The sequence below is a fragment of the Zophobas morio genome, unplaced genomic scaffold (genome assembly GCF_036711695.1).
Source record: "Zophobas morio isolate AGI-343-1 ecotype UQ-CSIRO unplaced genomic scaffold, CSIRO_AGI_Zmor_V1 ptg000002l, whole genome shotgun sequence".
Lineage (NCBI taxonomy): Eukaryota > Metazoa > Arthropoda > Insecta > Coleoptera > Tenebrionidae > Zophobas > Zophobas morio.
Window position 1 is genome coordinate 5,900,879 of NW_026972107.1, and position 25,086 is coordinate 5,925,964.

Sequence of the window (25,086 nt, forward strand, 5' to 3'; positions counted from 1 at the left end):
CTGCACTTGGAACGCACGATTAAAATAAATAAGCATGAGAAAAGCCATCGAACAGGTGTTACACATACCTCCACGGACCCAAACCCATTTTATTAATCAATCATTTCTATGTAGCTAATCATGATGTTTTATTCATGTGAATGGCAGAGGCGTACATAATTATTTTCGAACGCAGCATCCCGTTCAAATAAAATCTCTGATGTAAATGTTTATAATACAATGTATATGCGGCAATAAATGGATCCGGACCATTTCGATGACTAAATAAGCAGATGGCCCGATAATCAAACACATTGCTCAGATTCTTTTTGTTTAACGATGCGAGTTGGAAGCTGGTGGAGGAAATTAATTGCACTGTTGCACAAATTTAATACTAAGAAATTCACAGAAATGCAGTAAACGAAAACCAGGGCGCCAACGAAAATCTCAAAATAATTAGCTTTTAAATATAGAACATGCGGAAGCTTCTGGTGAAAAGTAGGGCACACATTTAGAAAAAATTCTTGTCGCAAAAAATAACACACTTGTTAATTGTCGCTAAAAATAACCAGTGATATTTTTTGTGAGAGCTCTGGAGTTCCAGAGATATTTGTTTTCGTTTGCTTGAAATAACTCGTCGGCATCGTAAGATAGTAGATACATATAATTATAAAAACACAAAAATCAGAGATTGGCACCACAACCGAGATAATACTAAAACCGAATGACAGTCGTAACAAACGTAACCACAGAGCGAAACCTCGAAACCTTAACCTGTACACACTAGATTATCATTCAGGTTAGCGTGGGTTAATTAAAGTTGTGTTTCAAATTTTGGAATATTAAAAAAATACACAAAAATGTGTAACAATAACAATGTCATCACGTAGCACAAGTTGCTTTGAAATAAATTATGTGAAGTTCAAAATGGGTAGAACCTATAGAAAATAGCAGAAATTTCCAGGCGGAAATTTCTCAACCCTCTGTCAAGCTTGACGTTCCCGAACCACGTGCGACCTTGTCCCGACGAATTATTGTTGTCCGATCGTGTACTATCGCATTATGATTCACAACGCCAGCACCGTCCGCAGCGCCCTCACGCGTCGCTCCAGTAATCACCGGTTTGACATTGTAGTGATGACGATCACTCAAGATAAATAAATTCGCCTAATTTTATCGTCCCGCGCCTTGCAACCGTTCTAATTCCCGACTTCGGCCACCTCGCGAAAAAGTGCCTTATTTTCCATGCGTGTAGTGTTCGGTGCACGACTGTCACTTTATAGGTTATCCAAGTGTCAGCAGAGTTCAAGAGCCTCCCACTTAATGCCACCAGCTGACATTTCCCAGTGAATCCTCAATAATGGCCCTGTTCAAAGTGCAAGCGCTCTACGACTTCGAGGGCGAGTCCAACTCGGCCGAGCTGTCCATCGTGGCAGGCGAGGTGCTCTCGGTGACTCGGGTGGACATCGGAGAGGGCTGGTGGGAGGGGCTGAACAGCCGGGGGCAGTCGGGGCTGTTCCCGGAGGCGTACGTGCAGAAGGTGGAGGACTCGGGGCCCCCGAGTGTGCCGCCGCCGGCGCTGCCGCCCCAGAGCGACTGGGGCGCCGGGCAGCAGGACGACGATTGGGACGACGAGTGGGACAATGATGACACATACAGTGAAGTTACTAATAACACCCAAAGGGAGGCGTATGCCCACGAGCCCAACCAGAACCAGTATAGTTATGGAAGTGGACAGGTTGATAACGTTTCGGAAAGTAATTTTAGTGTGGATAATAAGGCCCAGCACAAGAAGAGTTTGAATATTTTCTCGTCGTATGTGAAGAGTGGCTTGGAAAGTTATATTTTCGGTAATGTTTGTATTTGTGTTTGTGGCATAAAAATTGTTTGGCATCTGAATTGATGCCCGAGATAAATATTTATTTGTGTTTAAAAGGCAAACAACGAGATAAATATTGTAAGAGTGTTTGCTAATGATATTTGCTAAGCTCTGGTAGATATCGTGCTGGTACAGGTCTTTGGGTTTAATCAAAAAACGCAGGAGCGTTTCAAGCAATTAACGTTTATTATTCATGGGCGTTTATATTAATCATGACTTAGAAGCAATGAAATTAATTGCTAACAGTGATTCTGATAAGGAATTGTTGTTTGGAAAATGCAGAGCGTTAAATTAATACCTATACCATAAAGATAAAGAAACATTTTTTATTAATATTGAAAGGTCGTTGAATTATTCACTAAATTACATATTTCGTTTTTAATTAGCACTTAATTACATGACAAGCATGTGTAGTGTTGATTTTATTCATAGTGAGTCTTGGCAGAGTTTTTTAACTTATGGTTGAAAATGTTGAAATAATTACTAGATGTTGATTAAGGATGGAAGTGGCAGAGAATACACTTTCTTAATTTCGCTTTATTTACGTTGTTATTGTTGGGATTAAGAGTGTTGTATTTCTGTGTACATAGAGGATGGTCTTCCAGTAAATCCACTTTAGTAACTTTATCTTTCGTACTTCTCTTGATCCCAGTTCCACTAATGGCGATAAAATATTAACAAAGATAAAACTAGTGGGATTTCAAAATTACATAATTGCATAATTTTGTTAAATGTTTAAACAAAATTTCACTGATACTGGTATTTTGTGTGTTTACGTTTGTCATAAATCCTAATATTTGGTATTGAAATTTATTAATTAAAATAAGAGATAACCATTTTTTATATAGTTATTTAAATTTGTATAAAATATTTTTGGTTTTGGCGTAGATATATTAGAACTATTAAAATAAAAAAAAATCAATTGTAGATCTACAACCGAATATGTATATTACGCGTAATAGTAATCAGATGACGTCACCACTTTTTGAACGAGATGCGTAGATATTTTGTTTTTTAACAAGAATTTGTGTAATAAAATGGTCTGTTAATTGTTAAAAATATTACTTTTAGAATACCGAATTTATTTGATAAGTCGTTTCACACTGTATATTTTAGCCAGGAACCTGAAGTTTTTTTTTATGACAGTACTTTAATTTTCTTTTTTAAAAGTTACGTTAAGTAAGACTCAAAAAATATGACCAGCCATAAGGTGGCTCATTAATTGAAAACCTGATACTTTAATTAATTTGTTGTACACAGATATTACAGTTCTATTCGGTTCCTTTACTTACACATTTAGCATCTTTAATAGAGGTAGAAATGTACTTCTTAATAAAAGCCAACCTTTTTGTTCCATGAATTTAAAAATGTCAGACGTCACGTTATGAAAACAAATGAACTCTTCATGTCTTTAAAAGAAACATATTTTGCATACTAAGCTTTTTTCAGCAAAAAACAACCTAGAGCTTCAGATCACTGGTGCCTAACAATTATTAAGATGTTTGTAATTTGAGTTAAAAATATTGGTCATATTTAATAAACAACTTGTTTCTTTTTTTTTGTCACATCTCGTGTTCTATTACGTTTTCACATCTTTTTTTTTTCTTTTTTTTTACAAAACTATAAATCATAGGAAAAATTGACAATGTTTTTCCTTTGATTTATAGAGTTTTGTTAGCTGAAAACAGTGGTGAAAATCGCGTACCGAAATTTCCATAAACAATTAGGAGATTGATTTTTAAAAATACGGGATGAAAAATTTCACCAAAATTTTAAAAAGAAGACGGTAAACTGTTTTTAAACCCTTGCAATGTATAGAGAAAGTTGTAAACAGGGTATAGTTAAAAATGTTTAACAATAAGTCTTTTAATATTGGATTAAGATAAGTTTTGAGTGGTGAAATATCCGTCCTGAAGACCAACTGGTGGTATCAAAAAGCTTCAAGCAATCGAATGGTGTAAGCCAAAAGGCGGAGTCTTAAACTATGTTGGAGTTATGTCCCGTTAATGCAATTGAAATGAAAAATGCGGCATTTCGACCATGTCAAAGTATGTCGTTTTAATGGACTCACCCAACTCTCTGAAAATTAGTGTATTTACTAATTCGAACCCCCGTAACGAAAATCCGGGCTGAGAAAATGAGTCCGCGGGGTCCTGAATTTTTTTATTAATTTATTTTGAAAGTCGACTCTTAAGAAAAATGACATCGTCCGATATATCTGATTCTCGATTTTATACGGATCGAGTATCTGGCCTGAAGATTAACTAGTAGAAACAAAAAACTCCAAGGAATCGAGTGGTGTAAGCCGCAAGATCGAGTCTTAACCTGTTTTGGAGTTATATCCTGGTAATGGAATGGAAATAGAAAATTTCAGCATTTTGACCATGTCAAACTGTCTCGTTTTAATAGATTCTCTTCCAACTCTCTGAAAATTGGCGTTTTTGCTAATTCGAATCCCCATAACAAGAATCCGGCCTGAAAAAAAGAGTCCGCGGGCTCCTGAATTTTTTTCTCAATTTTTGGAAATCGACTCTTAAGAAAAATGACATCGTCCGATATATCTGATTCTCGATTTTAAACGGATCGAGTATCTGGCCTGAAGATTAACTAGTAGAAACAAAAAACTCCAAGGAATGGAATGGTGTAAGCCGCAAGATCAAGTCTTAACCTGTTTTGGAGTTATATCCTGGTAATGGAATGAAAATAGAAAATTTCAGCATTTTGACCATGTCAAACTGTCCCGTTTTAATGGATTCTCTTCCAACTCTCCGAAAATTGGCGTTTTTGCTAATTCGAATCCCCGTAATAAGAGTCCGGCCTGAAAAAAAGAGTCCGCGGGCTCCTGAATTTTTTTCTCAATTTTTGGAAATCGACTCTTAAGAAAAATGACATCGTCCGATATATCTGATTCTCGATTTTAAACGGATCGAGTATCTGGCCTGAAGATTAACTAGTAGAAACAAAAAACTCCAAGGAATGGAATGGTGTAAGCCGCAAGATCAAGTCTTAACCTGTTTTGGAGTTATATCCTGGTAATGGAATGAAAATAGAAAATTTCAGCATTTTGACCATGTCAAACTGTCCCGTTTTAATGGATTCTCTTCCAACTCTCCGAAAATTGGCGTTTTTGCTAATTCGAATCCCCGTAATAAGAGTCCAGGCTGAGAAAAAAGAGTCCGCTGGGTCCTGAATTTTTTCTTAATTTTTGAGAGAGTCAACTCTAGAAAAATGACATCGCCCGAAATACTTATCTGTTTCTGGATACTAAACGGATGGATTGCCCGACCTCAAGATTGACTGGTGGGACCAAAAAGCTTCAAGCAACCGAATGGCGTAAACTGTAAGGAGGAATCTTAATCTGTTTTGGAGTTATGTCCCGTTATTGGAATGGAAATGGAAAATTACAGCATTTCTATCATGTCAAAGAATCTAGTTTAAATGGACTCTGTCCCATCTTTTGCAAAATTGGTCCTATTACTAATTCGAACCTCCGTAATCCGGACTCAAAAAAAATCTCCGCGGGCTTTGGAATTTTTACTTAATTGTTGAAAATACACTCTTAAGAAAAATGACATCGTCCGAAATATCCGTCTCTGGATACTAAACGGATGGAATATCTGACCTGAAGATGGACTGATGGGGCCAAAAAGCTTCAAGCAACCGAATGGCGTAAACCGTAAGGAGGAATCTTAATCTGTTTTGGAGTAATGTCCCGTTAATGGAATGGAAATGGAAAATTTCAGCATTTCGATCTTGTCAAAGTATCTAATTTGAATGGATTTCGTCCCATCTTTTGCAAAATTGGTCCCTTTACTAATTCGAACCTCCGTAACAAGAATCCAGGCTCAAAAAATGTCTCCGCGGGCGTCTGAATTTTTTCTTAATTTTGGAAAGTCGACTCTTAAGAAAAACGACTTCGTCCGAAATATCCGTCTCTGGATCTAAACAGATGGATTATCCGACCTGAAGATTGACTGGTGGGACCAAAAATCTTCAAACAATTGAGTAGTGTAAATCGTAAGGCGGAATCTTAAATTGTTTTGGAGTTATGTCCCGTTAATGGAATGGAAAGTGAAAATTTCAGCATTTCGACCTTGTCAAAGAATCTAGTTTGAATGGATTCCGTCCCATCTTTTGCAAAATTGGTCCCTTTACTAATTCGAACCTCTGTAACAAGAATTCGGACTCAAAAAAAGTCTCCGCGGGCCTCTGAATTTTTTCTTAATTTTTGAAAGTCGACTCTTAAGAAAAATGACTTCGTCCGAAATATCCGTCTCTGGATACTAAACGGGTGGAATATCCGACCTGAAGATAGACTGGTGGGACCAAAAAACTTCAAACAATCGAGTGGTGTAAACCGTAAGACGGAATTTTAAACTGTTTTGGAGTTATGTCCGGTTAATGGAATGGACATGGAAAATTTCAGCATTTCGATCTTGTCAAAGAATCTAGTTTGAATGGATTCCGTCCCATCTTTTGCAAAATTGGTCCCTTTACGAATTCGAACCTCCGTAACAAGAATTCGGACTCAAAAAGTCTCCGCGGGCCTTTGAATTTTTTGTTAATTTTTGAAAGTCGACTTTTAAGAAAAATTACTTCGTCCGAAGTATCCGTCTCTGGATACTAAACCGATGGAATATCCGACCTGAAGATGGACCGGTGGGACCAAAAAGCTTCAAGCAACCGAATGGCGTAAACTGTAAGGAGGAATCTTAATCTGTTTTGGAGTAATGTCCCGTTAATGGAATGGAAATGGAAAATTTCAGCATTTCGATCTTGTCAAAGAATCTAGTTTGAATGGATTCCGTCCCATCTTTTGCAAAATTGGTGCCTTTACTAATTCGAACCTCCGTAACAAGAATCCAGGCTGAAGAAATGTCTCCGCGGGCCCCTGAATTTTTTCTTAATTTTTGAAAGTCTACTCTTAAGAAAAATAACATCGTCCGATCTATTTGTCTCTCGATTTTAAACGGATCGAGTATCTGGCCTGAAGATTAACCAGTTGAACCGAAAAACTTCAAGGAATCGAATGGTGTAAGCCGCAAGGCGGAATCTTGAACTGTTTTAGAATTATGTCCCGTTAATGCAATGGAAATTAAAAGTTTCAACACTTCGACTAAGTCTAACTATCTCGTTTTAATGAACTCTGTCACATCTTTCCAAAAGTTGGCGGTTTTAGTAATTCCAACCTCCGTAAGAAGAATGGGGCCTCAAAAAATGTCTCCGTGGCTCCCGAATTTTTTCTTAATTTTTGAGTGTCTCTTGAGCGAAGGAAATCGAGTCCGTCGGCCGACTCGCTACTAATTATTACATTTTTTCGATTTTTCATGACCCCTAGAGTACGAAGAAATAGGTTTCCGTCTGTCTATCTGTATGTCCGTCTGTCTGTGTCTGCCGTCCTGATTTTGATTAGACAGATAATCTCCGAAAGTACTGGGCCGATTGTTGTCAAATTTTGTATTTGTATTAGGAATATCATGTAGATGGTAAAACACTAACCAAAATTGTACATAGTAAATGGGTTTTAAATTGCATAAAATAACACAGTCCTACACATGTAGTTTATGACTCCGTGTTGAGTTTTTACCCAAAACGTCCAGATTTTTGAAAAAAAATCAAAATTATTAAACAACATTTTGCAATTTAATTTTGAATCTTCCAAACTGAATGCTTTGAAATCTTACAGATGTTTAAATTTATGGTAAATATAATACATTTTTAATCAAAGTACATTTGTTTGTCCCCTCCAAAAAATTTATCTCAAAATTTTACCGGATAATTCCTATCTAAAATGTGCAAAATATGATGAGTCGATACTGTTTTATTTTTTTAATTTTGCTTATACAGGGTGACTCAGAAACATTAATGACTGAGTTGTTAAAAAATAAATATCCAATCAGATTTAGAAATTTAACTCGTTACTGTGGAAACATGCAATTTAACACCTTTAACAAGTTTTTACAAGTTTAATAGGGGCAAAATCAGTCTAATCTTAGAAAGTGCTAGCTCCGCCCACCCGCCCTCTATTTTCTCAGAAGGTATGGCGTTTGCCAAAATCAGTCTTATCTGAGCAAGTGCTAACCCCGCCCACCCGCCCCTACTTACTCAGAGGATATGTCATTTGCCAAAATAAGACTTATCTTAGCAAGGACTAGCAAGTATGTAGTACCCTCTGAGAAAATAAGTACTTGCTAACATAAGTCGTATTTTGGTAAATGGCATATTCTCTAAAAAAATAACGGGCGGGAGAGCAGGGCTAGTACTTGGTAAGATAAGACTGATTTTGGCAAATCACATATCCTCTGAGAAAATAGAGGGCGGGTGGGCGGGGCTAGTACTTGGTAGGATAAGACTAATTTTGGCAAATGACATGTCCTTTGAGAAAATAGGGGGCGGGTGGGCGTTGCTAATACTTGGTAGGATAAGACTGATTTTGGCAAATCACATATCCTTTGAGAAAATAGGGGGTGGGTGGGCGGGGCTACTACTTGGTAAGATAAGACTGATTTTGCCAAATAACATATCCTTTGAGAAAATAGGGGGCGGGTGGGCGGGCTTAGTATTTGTTAAGATAAAACTGATTTTGCCCCTACTAAACTTGTGAAATTTAAAGGTGTTAAATTGCAAATTTCCATAGTAACGAGTTAAATTCCTAAGTCTACCCAAAATGTGCAAAATATGATGAGTTTTTACTTGTGATTTATCAATGCATTCACAGTTTTTAGAATTGCTTATACAGGTGGCTCAAAAAAAAAATGAATGTGTCAATTTATGTTATTGATTAAATCAGGAACGGCTGACTCCATTTTCCCAGAAAATTTTGGGAATACAATACTTTTATTTTTAGTATTACAGTGTACCAATCCAAGTTGATATACGTGTCTTTGCAAAGATTTTGATCATCACAAAATTCTGTAAAAACTCAACGCAAAAATGCTGAATATGTTTCACTGTACTTTAGGTGCGAGGGAAGTTCTGTCGAAACAGCTTTCGACCAATTTTTTTTATATATGTTTTTTATGATGAACGAAAATGTCTGTTTAATGACTATCCCAAGAGAGTTAATTGTAATCTGACGCATAAAAATTTTATGATAATGTTTTCATCGTCATCGAGATTTATATAAAAAAGTTAACCATAACAGAATTTATTATTAGATACTTCAATGAACAGCTAACGACGATTATTAAAGAAAAAGGTCATTCTACAAGTAGTTTGTTTTTAAAACTACGGTGATAATTATTAGCTATATGTCTGTGTTCATGTGACCACAAGTGATTACATAATTACCTACATTTCAGCTGACCCATCAAAATTACTTTTAAATTATTACCTTCAAAGACAACCAATTTAGCAATAAAAAATTTACAAAATGAAGTTTGTTTACAAGCCTTATGAAAGGGTCGTAGCACTTCCGATCTCACCGGATCACTAATTGTCAATTATTTATAAACAAGCCAATTTGTATAGTAACAATGTTGCGAGTATTGTAGACAAAAAATTTTATACTCCGTTTCTTCTAAAAATTTCCTTGGCTATATGACGTCAGCAGTATCTTGAAGGAGATGCAGATAAATTCTGAAAAACTTTAGAAAAACTAAGTAGAACTGTGTAAAACAATTTTATCATTTTCCATACAAACATGTGCTAGTTTTGAATTAATTTTGACTCGTCAAATGAAGTGAAACCCCCTGTACACAGCAACGATTCTGCGAGACTGTAGCTCACACAGTATTACCGAGCTAAAATCGACTTCTCTCTACTCCATTCTCTCATAAACCACACCAATTTCTTAAATTCGATTGTTTGTCTGACCCCTATCCCCCGCCCCCAGCGTCTAATAATAACCCCGCATTCCTCTCTCCATTGTTGCAAGTGCCATTCCCTTCATTGTCGATCCCAAATTAACCTATCTATTTTCGCCTCGACCTCGCAGTACCAGCTGGTAATTTCCAGGCACTCTAAAGGATATCCCGCTCCACACAAAAGTTCGAATATTTCGAGAGAACGACAACGTCTTTCGATGGGAACTGATCTCGGAACCGTACACAGTACAAGTCACCTCTCCCAAAAAGGCGTCGAAAATGGGCGGTCTCAAATCCTTCATCGCATACCAATTAACCCCATCCTTCACCGGCATCGAGGTGTCCCGCCGCTACAAGCACTTCGACTGGCTGCACAACAGGCTCTCGGAGAAGTTCAACATCGTCGCCCTCCCGCCGCTGCCCGACAAGCAGATCTCGGGCCGGTACGAGGAGCACTTCATCGAGCACCGCCGGGTGCAGCTGCAGGAGTTCGTCAATTACGTGTGCCGGCACCCGGTGCTGTCCACCTGCGATGTGTGGCGGCACTTCCTCACGTGCACCAACGACAAGCAGTGGAAGGAGGGCAAGCGGAAAGCGGAGCGGGACCAGCTGGTGGGGGCCAATTTCTGTCTGTGCGTGGAGGCGCCGGATAAGGACTTGCTGGCGTCGACGATCGAGAGCAAAATCGACAGCAGCATATCGTATATTAACCAGGTGGATCAGTGCATGAAGGCGCTGATGCAGACGGCGACGGACCAGCAGAAGAAGTGCGAGAATTTGTACAAGAGGGAGCACACGAAGATCGGGGAGAGCTTCTTCTCGCTGGGGGTGGCGTTCGAGAGCCGGGAGGGCGGATTGTTCTCGGATTTGGCGACAGGTAGAGGGATTAGTGGCGGCCGAGGAGGTTGTATTATGAGGAGGGTCTTTGTTCCTTTGTTGTGCTGGCGTTCTCTCCGCAGCTACTGTTTACCACATGGTTTTGAAAAAAACGATCAATTTACACTTACTCATTAGTGGGTGATGGCGTTGTTTGCTCTAGTTTTTTTTACATTTGTTTGCGATAAGTACTTTTATGTTTAAGGCGCTCTCGATACGTCACTGGTTTGTACCCTTGCCGACCAATCACAACAAAGCACGTTGGTGTTAAAGTCAAATTGATGCTAATACTAATTTTATTGCTTTTATCGGGTTTGTGGTCTGAGTATTTTTTATTTGCACCAAATTTTCATTCTTCAGTTGTTCAATTTTATCGTTTCACAGTTTTTCGATTTTCTCGATTTTTAGATGGTTTTTTTCTGCAGTTTTTCGGGTTTTCAGTTTTTCCATTTTACGTTTCTTCAGTTTCTCGATTTCGAATTGGATAATTTTAATATTTAATTTTTTTTAGTAGTTCGATAAAGAATAACACAATTTAGGGCCAGTTTATACAATATTTTAACTGAGATTAAGTTGATCGCGCATTTAACAAAGCCATTAGCGACGTCTGATTGGCGTAGAGTCGGTCACATGGTACTTCAACGCGGGGTTAATAATTAAATCGCAATTAAATGTTTAATTGAGGTTCTGTAAACCGGGTTTAATTGTTTTATATACTATTTTAATTTTAATAAAAAAAGCCGACCGATCGGCTGTTTAGCCGACCAGTCGCCGACTGCAGCCGACAATGAAAAACGGCCGAATAGTCGGCTTATCCGACCGGTCGGCCACTAGTCGGTACATTCCTAGTAATTTTTCAATTTTCCAATTTTTGTAATTTTACGATTTCAGTTTCTAGGTTTTAATATTCGGAGTTTTCAATTTTCAGCTTTTCAATTTTTGATTTTTCTATTTTGCAATTTTTCATTTCTTCAGTTCATCAATTTTACAATTTTTCATTTCCTTAATTATACGATTTTAGAATTTTTCGATTTTTCAGTTTTATGATTTTGCAATTCTTCGATTTCTTAGGTTTTTCTTGATTTTTGAATTTACGATTTTTCGATTTTACAAATTTTTGATTTTTTTTTAATTTTTCAATTAACCAATTTTTCGACTTTACGACTTTTTGATTTTTCAGTTTCATTTATTATGGTTTCTCAATTTTTTGGTATCTCCATTTCTCTGTTTCTGTTTTTTTTATTTTTTGTTATTTTTCATTTCTCTGTTTTTGGATATGTATCCAGATTTTTGGATTTTCCAATTTTACAATTTTGTAATCTTTTGATTGCAGTTTGTAGATTTTAATATTCAGAATGTTCGATTTTTGAATTTGCAATTTTTGGTTCCTTCAGTTTATCGATTGTTTATCGATTTCAGAATTTTTTGTTTCTTTGGTATACGATTTTGCAATTTTGCAATTTTTCTTGATTTCTGTTTTTACGATTTTTCAATTTTTTCATGTTTTTTGGTATTACGATTTTTCAGTTTTTAGATGTTTCAATTTTTCGATTTTTCAATATATGTATACATTTTTAATTTTTCAATTTTTCGATTCTTTCATTTTTCAATTTTTTGGTTTTCCAGTTTTACGTTTTCTCAGCTTTTGGATATGAACCTCAATTTTTTTATTTTTCAATTTTTAAATACATATTTTAATTTTTCGGTTTTTCAATTTGTCGATTTACATTTTTTTTATTTCGCTATTTTTTATTTTTCAATTTTTTTCTTGATTTTACGATTTTTCAGTTTTTCAAATTTACAATTTGGTGACTATAATTTTTCCATTGTTTGCTTTTTCAGTTTTTTCGTGATTTTTGATTCTTCAGTTTTTCCAATTTTCACCTTTAGATATGTATTTCAATTTCTAATCGTTAAGATTTTTCAATTTTTTCGTTAATTTTTGACTTTTCAATAGCTTGATTTTACTTTTTTTTTGAATTTACGATTTTTTCATGTTTTAATTTTTTAATTTTTCAAATCTACGATTCTTCAATTTTACGATTTCTCAATTTTCGATTTTTCAATATTTTTCTTGATTTTTGATTTTACGATTATTCAATTGTTCGTTTCTTCAGCTTTTCGATTTTTTAATTTTTAAATATATTTTTCCCTGACTTTAATTTACCAATTTTATAATTTACCAATTTCCAATTTTTCGATTTTTCGATTAGATTTTTACGATCTCGCAGTTCTTAGATTTTTTTTTATTTCAATTTTTTTCTTGGTTTTTAAATTTGTGATTTTCACAAAATTGCTCGCTTCTTCAATTTCTCAGTTTTTAGATTTTTCATATTTTAGATATTTTAGTTTTCGGTTTTACTTTTTTTTTATTAGGAACAAATATTTTTCTTTTTCAGTTCTATATTTTTCGATTAGATTTTTTAGATATGGATCTCAATTTTTCAATTTTCTAAATTTTCGATTTTTCAATATTTTTTTCTTGAAATTTGAATTTATGATTTTTAAATTTTTCGTTTCGTCAATTTCTCAATAATTTTTAGATTTTTAAAATTTGTGATATTTTAATTTTGGGTTTTACTTTTTTATTTTTTCCTGTTTTTCTTTTTTAATTTTTAGATATTATAATATTTAGATCTTACAGTTTTATATTTTTCGATTCTCTAATTTTTTGATTTTACGATTTTTCAATTTCTAAGTTTTTAGATTTTGTACTTTATTTTTCGATTCCACAGTTTAACGATTTTTCAGTTGTTCATTTCTTTAATTTCTCAATTTTTAGATTTTTAAAATTTTAGATACTTATTTTAATTTTCGATTTTACTTTTTTTTTATTTGTTCCTGATTTTTCATTTTCAATTCTATATTTTTCGATTTTCTGATTTTTTAATCTACCGATTTTCATTTTTTCAATTTTCGATTAGATTTTTTAGATATCGATCTCAGTTTTTCAGTTTTCTAAATTTTCGGTTTTTCAATATTTTTTTTTCTTGAAATTTGAATTTATGATTTTTCAATTGTTCGTTTCTTCAATTTCTCAATAATTTTTAGATTTTTAAAATTTTTGATATTTTCATTTTTAGATATTATAATATTTAGATTTTACAATTTTATATTTTTCGATTTTCTAATTTTTTGATTTCACAATTTTTTGATTTTACGATTTTTCAATTTTTAAGTTTTTAGATTTTGTATTTTATTTTTCGATTCCACAATTTAACGATTTTTCAGTTGTTCATTTCTTTAATTTCTCAACTTTTTGATTTTTCAAATTTTAGATATTTTAATTTTCGATTTTACTTTTTTTTTATTTGTTCCTGATTTTTCTTTTTCAGTACTATATTTTTCGATTTTCCGATTTTTTAATCTACCGATTTTCATTTTTTAGATATGGATCTCAGTTTTTCAATTTTCTAAATTTTCGATTTTTCAATATTTTTTTTCTTGAAATTTGAATTTATGATTTTTCAATTGTTCGTTTCTTCAATTTCTCAATAATTTTTGGATTTTTAAAATTTTTGATATTTTAATTTTAATAGATTTATTTTTTTTATTTTTTCCTGTTTTTTTTTCTTTTTTAATTTTTAGATATTATAATATTTAGATTTTACGATTTTTCAATTTTTAAGTTTTTAGATTTTGTATTTTATTTTTCGATTCCACAATTTAACGAATTTTCAGTTGTTCATTTCTTTAATTTCACAATTTTTAGATTTTTCAAATTTTAGATATTTTAATTTTCGATTTTACTTTTTTGATTTTTTTCCTGATTTTTTCTTATTTTTCAATTTTTAGATATTTTAATGTTTAGATTTTACAATTTATCGATTTTGATTTTTTAATTTTATATTTTTTGAATTCACAATTTTTTGATTTTACAAATTTTTGATTTTTCTATTTTTTGCTTGATTTTTGACTTCACTATTTTTCAATTGTCCGTTTCTTCAATTTGTCTGTTTCTCATTTTTTAGGTATCTCAATTTTTTGTTTTTTCAAATTTTGGAAATTTTAATTTTTCGATTTTACAATTTTTTAAATTATTTCAAATTTTTTATTTTTCAGTTTTTAGGTATTTTAATATTTAGATTTTACAGTTTATCGAATTCCAATTTTTGTTTTTTTTTATTCCATTTTTTCCTTAATTTTTGATTGTTCAATTTTTCGCTTTAACAATTTTTTTGAATTTCACGTTTTTATTTTAGGTTAATTTTTTCTTCATTTTTGATGTTACGATTTTTCAATTTCTCAGTTTTTAGATATTTATTTTAATTTTTCGTTTATTCAGTTCTTCGATTTCACAATTTTTGATTTTTCAACATTTCAATTTTTAATTATTCAATTTGTCAAATCTTCGATTTTTCTGTTTTACGACTTCGCATTTTTTTTATTTTTCAATTTCTTCCTTGATTTTCGATTTTACGATTTTTCAATTGTTTGTTTCTTCAATTTCTCTGTTTCTCAATTTTTAAATATCTCAAATTTTTTATTTGTCAGTTTTTAGGTGGAGTAATATTTAGCTTTTACAATTTATCGATATCCAATTTTTCAATTTTTCCGTATTTTATTTTTTGATATTTTAATTTTTCAATGTTTCAAATCTCCGATTTTTCTATTTTACAATTTCTCAATTTTCCGATTTTTCAGGCTTTTTAATTTTTGAATCTGCGATTATTCAATTGTTCGTTTCTTCAGCATTTCGATTTCTTAATTTTTTGACATCTCAATATTTTTTATTTTTCGCTGACTTAATTTGTCAATTTTCCGATTTCATTACCGATTTTCAATTTTTCAATTTTTCCATTAGATTTTTTACGGTATCACAATTTTTAGAAATGCATCTCAGTTTTTCAATTTTCTAAATTTTCAAATTGATTTTTCAATTTTTTTTTTCTTGATTTTTATATTTCAGATTTTTCAAACATTTGATTTTACGATTTTTCAATTGTTCGTTTCAATTTTGATTTTACGATTTTTTGATTTTTCGATTTTTCGGTTTGTTTCTTCAATTTGTCTGTTTCTCAATTTTTAGATATCTCAATTTTTTTGTTTTTTCGAATTTTGTATATTTTAATTTTTCGATTTTACAATTTTTGTGATTTTTTTCAGATTTTTTTATTATTTTTCAATTTTTATGTATTTTAATATTTACATTTTACAGTTTATCAATTTCCAATTTTTGTTTTTTTAGTGTTCCATTTTTCCCTTGATTTTTAATTTTTCGATTAGATTTTACCTACAATTTTTTTTTGTTTTATTTTTTTTTCGTAATTTTTGATTTTATGATTTTTCAATTTTTAAGATTTCACGACATTTGAATTTTACGGTTTTTTGATTTTTCAACATTTAAATTTTTCATTTTTCAATTTTTTCCTTGATTTTTGATTTTACGATTTTTCAGTTGTTTTTTTTATTTTTTTTTATTTTTCAATTGTCGATTTTCTAATTTTGCCATTTTTCAATTTTTGTATAGAGTAATATTATTTTAGCCTTTACAATTTATCGATCTCCAATTTTTCGATTTTTGAATTTTTTAATATTTAAATTTTTCGGTTTTTCAATTTTACGATTTTAAATTCCAGCTTGGTCAGTTGATCGATTTTTTTATTTCGCAATTTTTCGATTTTACTTTTTTCATTTTTTAAAATCGCAATTTTTTAATTTTCAGTTTTTCATCTAAAGTCAAAAACAGATTAATTCAAAGTACATACTGAAATTTTAGATTATTTTTCCTGATTGAAAAATCGATGAAACAAAAAAGCGAAAATATGAACAATTAAAAGTTAAGAAACTGACAAATTGAAAAAATTAAAGTATCTAAGAATTGAAAAAGTAAAAAGTTGAAAAATCGGTGCGAATAAAAAAAAATGACACAATGAAAGTAATAAAATTGGTATTTGCATCAGTTTGAATTTGGCGCCGATGTGCTTTGTTGTGATTGGTCGGCACGAATGCGGAAATTAATGTATACAAATCTAACCGTCTTAGATTTCTCGGACTATACTACTTGCCATTTTTCTTAAAACACGCCCCAGTTTCCCCTTTATTTACCGTTTATGACCTCAGCCGGCGGGATCACTCATTCGAAACGACCCTCCATCCTCCTAATACAACGTCCTTGGCAGCCCTTTCGGACGCATCATAACCCCTTTGTTCCAGACATAAAAAAAATCGGCACAACGTATATCGAGATCGCCAAACTGTGCGAAGACCAAGCCAAAATCGACTGGCAACCCCTGACCGACAAGCTCTACCTCTACAGAGGGATCACCAGTTCCTACCCCGATATTTTCTCTATGCAAAAGCACGCGGAACAAAAGAAGAAGGAGTGCGAGAGGAACTCGCAGATACCTCTCGTCCAAATCACCGAGGTGCGGAAAAGGACGGACGTGTTGACTTACTCCGTGTTTGCGGAGCTCGATCACTTCCAGAACGAGATGAATACCGAGTTTAAGTCGGCGATGAAGAGCTTCTTGCAAGAACAAGTCAATTATTATCAGAACATAGTGAGTAGGTTAGAGGACACCTTGAGGAGATTTGAGTAGTTGGTTCTTGCCTTTGTTGGAAGACTTTATCATGTTTATTTCCAAGCCAAAATAATTGTGATTTACTTTTTTTAATTATGAAATTTTATTTACCACTATTGTTTACAATATGCGCTGTGTATATGAAAATTCCAACTTTACATTAATTTTATTTAAACAAATCTGCATATTTTGTATATGATGTGAAATGAACTGTATATTTCTATATTTTGTTAAGTAAGGAGTAAGAAGTAAATGTGCTTATACACGAAGCGGCTTTTTTTCAACCCTTTAAGTTTAAGTACCTCTAGAATTGATAAATAGTTAGTGCTGTCGACTGAGCATTTGTGGTCACGCGTTTCGAAAGTCCGGTACATATTATTCACTCTCATCTGTCATACTCGCTCCTAGACCGTGTTCGTAATTTACAACGTCGTGAGCTCCTCCCGAAGCCCTTGTCTATTCATAAATTAAAATAATGATGTCGACTCGGGTGAGCATTAACCTCCCGTCTGTCAATAAAATCAAGCATCGCTTCTAGAAAATTATCGAGTGGAAATCCTGACCTTAATCGAGCACAAGACGAGCGGACGCTGCTGGAATCATCAATAAGAACAACTGGCTTTGCCCATATCGGGCACTAGAAATTGACACAGCTCCACCGTGTCACATTCTTCATTCATCGCTTGATGAATCCCGGTCGTAAATCTGGCAGAACTTCAAATATGCGGACAAATTAACCATAAAGTTTATGATTCAGCCATTGGCGAACTGTATAAAAATAGCCAAAACCTTTTTTTCAGACCCGGACCGAAAGGGATCTAGTATGAAGACCATCACCTACCGGTAAAAATGGGCAGTAAAGAGTGCTGCGGCGTGAACTTTATCAAAAACATTCTCAACGTTTTCAACATATTCTTCCTGGTGAGTCTGATAATGGTCGTTCAACTTGTTAAATAAAGCGTTCTTTTTTATTTGCGTCACGCCCACATTAACTCCTTATTTGTAAATAGGCTGCTGCATGTTAATGACGATGCGACTTTGGGAATGAGTTATATAATAATGCGCAATGTGGCGAGGGTCCCACGGGTCGTGGTCAAGAAGAACAGCCGCTTTGTCGGGGTTTCGTCTTGAGTTATGAGAGTCCATTGATGTCGTTGTTATGATATAATGAGTCCACCCACAGACGGCACGCAAATACCACCAAATTATACCTTTACAAGCCGCCGTGGGTATTACATTGTCGGGGAACGTTATCTTTGTTGTATGGTTACTTTTATTGTACTTGGGTTCTATTATCGGAAGGTATTTACTGATGTCGGGACGCCAAATGTCAATACGCAACACAGAATCCGGAAAAACACAGTTTCAGTTTTTGTTTAACAAATTTTTACAACTATATGTTAAAGCAACAAGAAAAGTAAGGTTTTGTAAAGCAACGGCAAAAATTTTAAATTCGATTTATAAACTTGTCGCCGACGTTGCTGTTTACCGTTGACATTGACGTAAAACATGTTTTAGAATGGGAAATTTGTATAAGGAAATATCGATTTTGGAATTAGGCGCCGCCCCTCGGTCTCACAACGAATGAAAAATTCATCACAATTGAAGTTAGGATGGATATGGGTGGGGCTTAATTTTTGGCTTGTTTTTTGCTTAATATACATTGTATTCTTTAGGCAACACGATACTCAAAAACATGTTTTTATTTCCTGTAAAGAAATAAGGATTTTGCAATTAAGCTCCGCCCCTTTGGCTCACCATGAATTAACAAAATCATCACCAATGAGATAGGGTAGGTAGGCGGGGCTCCATTTTGTATTTTTTTTCTTAATATGTGTAGTCATCTTTTCATAACAAGAAACTTAAAATATGTTTTAAATGGTAAATTTGCATAGGGAATGAAAAATTCATCACGATTGAGATCGACACGGATGGGTGGAGCTTCCCTTTACAATTGAGATAGGGCTGGTGGGCGAGGCTTATATTTTGCCTCTTTTTGTTAATATACACAGCCACCTTTTCACAACAACTTAAAACATGATTAAAATGACACATGTTTGCAAGGGAAACTGGATTTTGGAATTATGGGGCGGAGCCTAATTACAAAATTGATATTACCTTATACAAATTTTCCATTTTAAACATGTTTTAAGTTTCATGTTGTGAAAAGAGGCCTACACATATTAAAACAAAAAAGCAAAATGTCAGCCCGCCCACCCGCCCAATCCCAATTGTGATGATTTTTTTATTCGCCGTGAACCAAGAGGGCGTGGCTTAACTGCAAAATACTTATTTGTTTACAAGAAATTAAAAACATATTGTTGAAAGAATATTATGTATATTAAGAAAAAACGCAAAATATAAACCCCGCCCACCCACCCCATCTCAACTGCGATGATTATTTCATTCTTAGAAGCTTAAAACACGTTTAAAATGGTAAATTTTTGTAAGGAAATATGGGTTTGGCAATTAGTCTCCGCCTCTAGGTGTGCCAACGAATGAAAGCTTCATTGCTATTTAGGTCAGGGGAGGAATGGGTGGAGCTTAATATTTGGCTTCAATTTTTTCTTAATATACATAGTATTCTTTGAATAATACTGTACTCAACAACATGTCTTACATGGTAATTTCGTGTAGAGAAATAATAAGGATTAATTATATTTTGCCAATTTTTTTCTTAATATACATAGCCATTTTTTACAAGAAGAAACTTAGAAAATGGTTAAATTGGTACTTTTTTGCAAGGAAATATAGATTTTGCAATTATGGTGCGGAGCCTGATTACAAAATCGATATTTCCTTATACAAAATGTCCATTTTAAACATGTTTTAAGTTTAATGTTGCGAAAAGAAATCTACACATATTAAAAAAAAAAGACAAAATATAAAACCCCGCCCAACCACCCCATCTCAATTGTGATTGTTTTTTTATTCTTAGAAACTTGAAACACGTTGAAAACGGTAAATTTTTGTTAAGAAATATGGATTTTGCAATAAGGCTCCGCCCTCAGGTCTGCCAACGAATGAAAACTTCATTACTGTTTAGATCAGGGTAGGTATGGGTGGAGCTTAATATTTGGCTTTAATTTTTTCTTAATATACATAGCATTCTTTGAATAACACTATACTCAAAAACATGTCTTGCATGGTAATTTCTTGTCGAGAAATAGTCAGGATTTTGCAATTAAATTTCTTTTCGTTGGCTCTCGACGATTAAAAAAAAACATCACAATTGAGATATGGCGGGTGGGCGGAGTTTATATTTTGCCTTTTTTTCCTTATTACCATGTGATCGTATTGCTCCAAGAAAACTATATGTATTAAGCAAAAAAGCTAAAAGATAAGCCCCGCCTATCCGTCTGGATCTTAATCGTGACCAATTTCTCACTCGTTGTCAAACCGAGGGGCGGAGCGTAACTGCAAAAACCACATTATTTCTTGTTTTAAATACGTTTTAAGTTTTTTGTTGTGAAAAGAAGACTACATATATTAAGAAAAAAAGGCAAAGTATAAGCCCCATGCCCCACCCGCCCACCCGATCTCAATTGGTATGATTTTTTTTATTCGCCGTGAACTAAGGGGGCGGAACTTAACTACAAAATACCTACTTATTTGTTTACAAGAAATTAAAAACATATTGTTGAAAGAATATTATGTATATTAAGAAAAAAGGCAAAATATAAACCCCGCCCACCCACCCCATCTCAACTGCGATGATTTTTTTTCATTCTTAGAAGCTTAAAACACGTTTAAAATGGTAAATTTTTGTAAGGAAATATAGGTTTGGCAATTAGTCTCCGCCTCTAAGTGTGCCAACGAATAAAAGCTTCATTACTATTTAGGCCAGGCCAGGTATGGGTGGAGCTTAATTCTTGGCTTTAATATTTTCTTAATATACATAGTATTCTTTGAATAACACTATACTCATAAGGATGTCTCACATGGTAATTTCTTGTACAGAAATAATAAGGATTTTGCAATTAAATTCCGCTCCTTTGGCTCTCGACGATTAAAAAAAATCATCACAATTGAGAGAGGGCGGGTGGGCGGGGCTTTTTTTTCACAACAAGAACCTTAGAACATGGTTAAATTGGTACATTTTTGCAAGGAAATATAGATTTTGCAATTATGGGGCGGAGCCTGATTACAAAATCGATATTTCCTTATACAAATTTTCCATTTAAAACATGTTTAAAGTTTCATGTTGCGAAAAGAAGTCTACCTATATTAAAACAAAAAGGCAAAATGCCAGCCCGCCCACCCGCCCTATATCATTTGGTAGGATTTTTTTTATTCGCCGTGAACCCAAGGGGCGGAGCTTAACTACCAAATACTTATTTCTTTACAAGAAATTAAAAACATATTTTTGAGTATCGTGTCGTTCAAAGAATGCTATGTATATTAAAAAAAAACAAAATATAAAGCCCGCCCACCCACCCATCTCAATTGTGATTATTTTTTTATTCTTAGAAACTTGAAACACGTTGAAAGTGGTAAATTTTTGTTAAGAAATATGGATTTTCCAGTTAGACTCCACCCCCTTGGTTAACGGCGAATAAAAAAATCATCACAATTGAGATAGGGCGGGTGGGCGGGCTGACATTTAGCTTTTTTGTTTTTATATGTGTAGACTTCTTTTCACAACATGAAACTTAAAACATGTTTAAAATGGAAAATTTGTATGAGGAAGTAAACATGTTTTTACGAGAGAAATAAGGATTTTGCAGTTAAACTCCGCCTTGTTGACTCCCGACGAATAAAAAAAATCATCACAATTTAGAAAGGGCGGGCGGGCGGGGCTACATTTTGTCTTTTTTCTTAATATGTGTAGCCATCTTTTCACAACAAGAAACTTAAAATATGTTTAAAATGGTAAATTTGTATAGGGAATGAAAAATTCATCACGATTGAGATAGGGCGGGTGGGCGGGGCTTACATTTTTCCTGTTTTCGTTAATATACACAGCCACCTTTTCATAACAAGAAACTTAAAACATGGTTAAAATGGTACATTTTTGCAAGGAAAAACGGATTTTGCAATTATGGAGCGGAGCCTAATTGCAAAATCGATATTACCTTATACAAATTTTCCATTTTAAACATGTTTTAACTTTCATGTTGTGAAAAGACGTCTATACGTATTAAAACAAAAAGGCAAAATGCCAGCCCGCCCACCCCCCCTATCTCAATTGTGATGATTTTTTTTTATTCAGCGTGAACCAAAGGAGCGGAGCTTAACTGCAAAATACTTATTTCGTTACAATAAACTAAAAACATGTTTTGAGTATCGTGTTGTTCAAACAGTATTATATGTATTAAGACAAAAGACAAAATATAAAACCCCGCCCACCCACCCCATCTCAATTGTGATGGTTTTTTTAATTCTTAGAAACGTAAAACACGTTTAAAATGGTAAATTTTTGTAAGGAAATATGGGTTTGGCAATTAGTCTCCGCCTCTAAGTGTGCCAACGAATGAAAGCTTCATTACTATTTAGGCCAGGCCAGGTATGGGTGGAGCTTAATTCTTGGCGTTAATTTTTTCTTAATATACATAGTATTCTGTGAATAACACTATACTCAAAAAGATGTCTCACATGGTAATTTCTTGTACAGAAATGATAAAGATTTTGCAATTAAATTCCGCTCTTTTGACTCTCGACGATTAAAAAAATCATCACAATTGAGATAGGGTGGGTGGGCGGGGCTTATATTTTGTCTTTTTGTTTCTTAATATACATAGCCATTTTTTCACAACAAGTGCCTTAGAATATGGTTAAATTGGTACATTTTTGCAAGGAAATATAGATTATATAGATTATACAAATTTTCCATTTTAAACATGTTTAAAGTTTCATGTTGCGAAAAGAAGTCTACATATATTAAAACAAAAAGGCAAAATGTCAGCCCGCCCACCCGCCCTATCTCAATTGTGATGATTTTTTTTATTCAGCGTGAACCAAAGGGGCGGAGCTTAACTGCAAAATACTTATTTCGTTACAATAAACTAAAAACATGTTTTGAGTATCGTGTTGTTCAAAGAATATTATATATATTAAGACAAAAGGCAAAATATAAAACCCCGCCCACCCACCCCATCTCAATTGTGATGATTTTTTTAATTATTATAAACTTAAAACACGTTTAAAATGGTAAATTTTTGTAAGGAAATATGGGTTTGGCAATTAGTCTCCGCCTCTAAGTGTGCCAACGAATGAAAGCTTCATTACTATTTAGGCCAGGCCAGATATGGGTGGAGCTTAATTCTTGGCGTTAATTTTTTCTTAATATACATAGTATTCTGTGAATAACACTATACTCAAAAAGATGTCTCACATGGTAATTTCTTGTACAGAAATGATAAGGATTTTGCAATTAAATTCCGCTCCTTTGGCTCTCGAGAATTAAAAAAAATCATCACAATTGAGATAGGGCGGGTGGGTGGGGCTTATATTTTGCCTTTTTTTTTCTTAATATATATAGCCAATTTTTCACAACAAGAGCCTTAGAACATGGTTAAATTGGTACATTTTTGCAAGGAAATATAGATTATATAGATTATACAAATTTTCCATTTTAAACATGTTTAAAGTTTCATGTTTCGAAAAGAAGTCTACACGCATTAAAACAAAAAGGCAAAATGCCAACCCGCCCACTCACCGCATCTCAATTGTGATTTTTTTTTTCTTAGAAACTTGAAACACGTTGAAAGTGGTAAATTTTTGTTAAGAAATATGGATTTTCCAGTTAAGCTCCACCCCATTGGTTAACGGCGAATAAAAAAATCATCACAATTGAGATAGGGCGGGTGGGCGTGCTGACATTTTGCCTTTTTGTTTTTATATGTGTAGACTTCTTTTCACAACATGAAACTTAAAACATGTTTAAAATGGATAGAAATAAGGATTTTGCAGTTAAGCTCCGCCTTGTTGACTCACGACGAATAAAAAAAATCATCACAATTGAGAAAGGGCGGGTGGGCGGGGCTACATTTTGCCTTTTTTTCCTAATATGTGTAGACTTATTTCGCCCCTTTAAATACGGCAAAAGTTGAAAAGCAAGCTCAGCGGGAACAGCAACTGCAACGGGAACTTCAACGTCGGCAGCAAATTTATAAATCCTACTTAAATCAAGCCTCTTAGCCTTTTTAATCAAAATTTGAAAGAAGAAAGAACTTATAGGGGGGCTAAGAAATGAAACACTCCATGTATAGAGACTTATCAGGTGATATTTTTTGATGATTTAAATATTTTATCATAAACTTGTTTATACATATACCATATATACTTGTTTACATTAGGGGCCACTACCACACAGGTATCACACGAGGGCAACAAATATTAAGTAAACAAGCACACTATTTCTGCATAGTGATAAAATTTTACAACGCAAAGTTGAATAACCCAAGCCCCTAATCCGCAAGATCATAAGTTATGGACTCTCAATGGACTTGGTGGTCAGTAAACGATAAACAAGGATATTTTAAAGAGTAGTGTGGTAAAATTGAAACCTGAGATCAAAATTTTAAAATCCGCGAAAAATTCAACTCCCTGGTCCTAGTCTGTCACCTTTCTTGGATGATTTTACTCGATTGACAGCTGTAACACGACACCACATCTCTATACCCAAAAAACCTGCCGCGTATTATACTCTCTACCCCGTCTTCCCAAAGCAGCTAGTTATTTAACCAAACTGTACGTTTCACGCGGACGTGAGTCTCCCCATGAAGTTTGCACTTAAAAAAGACAAACTCATGGACTCAACAAATCCCGAATCACATGTGAAATATACAGAAAAAGGCACATATTTATTAAATATTGTCAAAATTAAAGGATTACTTCAAGAATAAATGTTCAAATTCAAGATGTATGAAAATAACTCGGATGTAAGAAAATAACACATTACTAGCGGATAATTAATGAATGGATATTACACTAGTTACACTCGTTGAAGGAGGACTGTTGCCTCGAATGCGATTCATTTCGTTTAAACAATTGCCCTTAGGTAAATTCATAAATAAAATAG

General features: G+C 33.7%; 2 protein-coding genes across 4 annotated transcripts in view; both read left to right on the plus strand.

Moving 5' to 3' along the window:
- The window catches only part of LOC135125741 (CD151 antigen-like), a 30,803-nt gene that overhangs the window by 1,850 nt on the left and 3,867 nt on the right, over nt 1–25,086 (plus strand). For 2 of the 3 annotated variants that reach the window (XM_064051403.1, XM_064051410.1), the window contains exon 2: nt 17,864–17,984. The exons of the other annotated variant lie outside the window; for it this stretch is intronic. In XM_064051403.1, the coding sequence (XP_063907473.1) occupies nt 17,913–17,984 (72 nt within the window). In that variant the 5' untranslated portion in view covers nt 17,864–17,912. The remainder of the gene's footprint in view (nt 1–17,863; nt 17,985–25,086) is intronic. 3 annotated transcript variants of the gene reach the window in all.
- On the plus strand, nt 1,041–17,332 carry LOC135125724 (sorting nexin lst-4). Its single transcript, XM_064051386.1, has 3 exons — nt 1,041–1,829; nt 9,815–10,540; nt 16,696–17,332. The coding sequence occupies exons 1-3, from the start codon at nt 1,340–1,342 to the stop codon at nt 17,079–17,081; spliced, it is 1,602 nt and encodes a 533-aa protein (XP_063907456.1). The 5' UTR covers nt 1,041–1,339; the 3' UTR covers nt 17,082–17,332.

Bases quoted from the DNA above. Each gene is read 5' to 3' on its own strand.
- LOC135125724 (XM_064051386.1), top strand. From the start codon at position 1,340: ATGGCCCTGTTCAAAGTGCAAGCGCTCTACGACTTCGAGGGCGAGTCC. The intron at 1,830-9,814 runs GTAATGTTTGTA...GGTAATTTCCAG, and splicing joins CTTGGAAAGTTATATTTTCG to GCACTCTAAAGGATATCCCG. The intron at 10,541-16,695 runs GTAGAGGGATTA...CCTTTGTTCCAG, and splicing joins GTTCTCGGATTTGGCGACAG to ACATAAAAAAAATCGGCACA.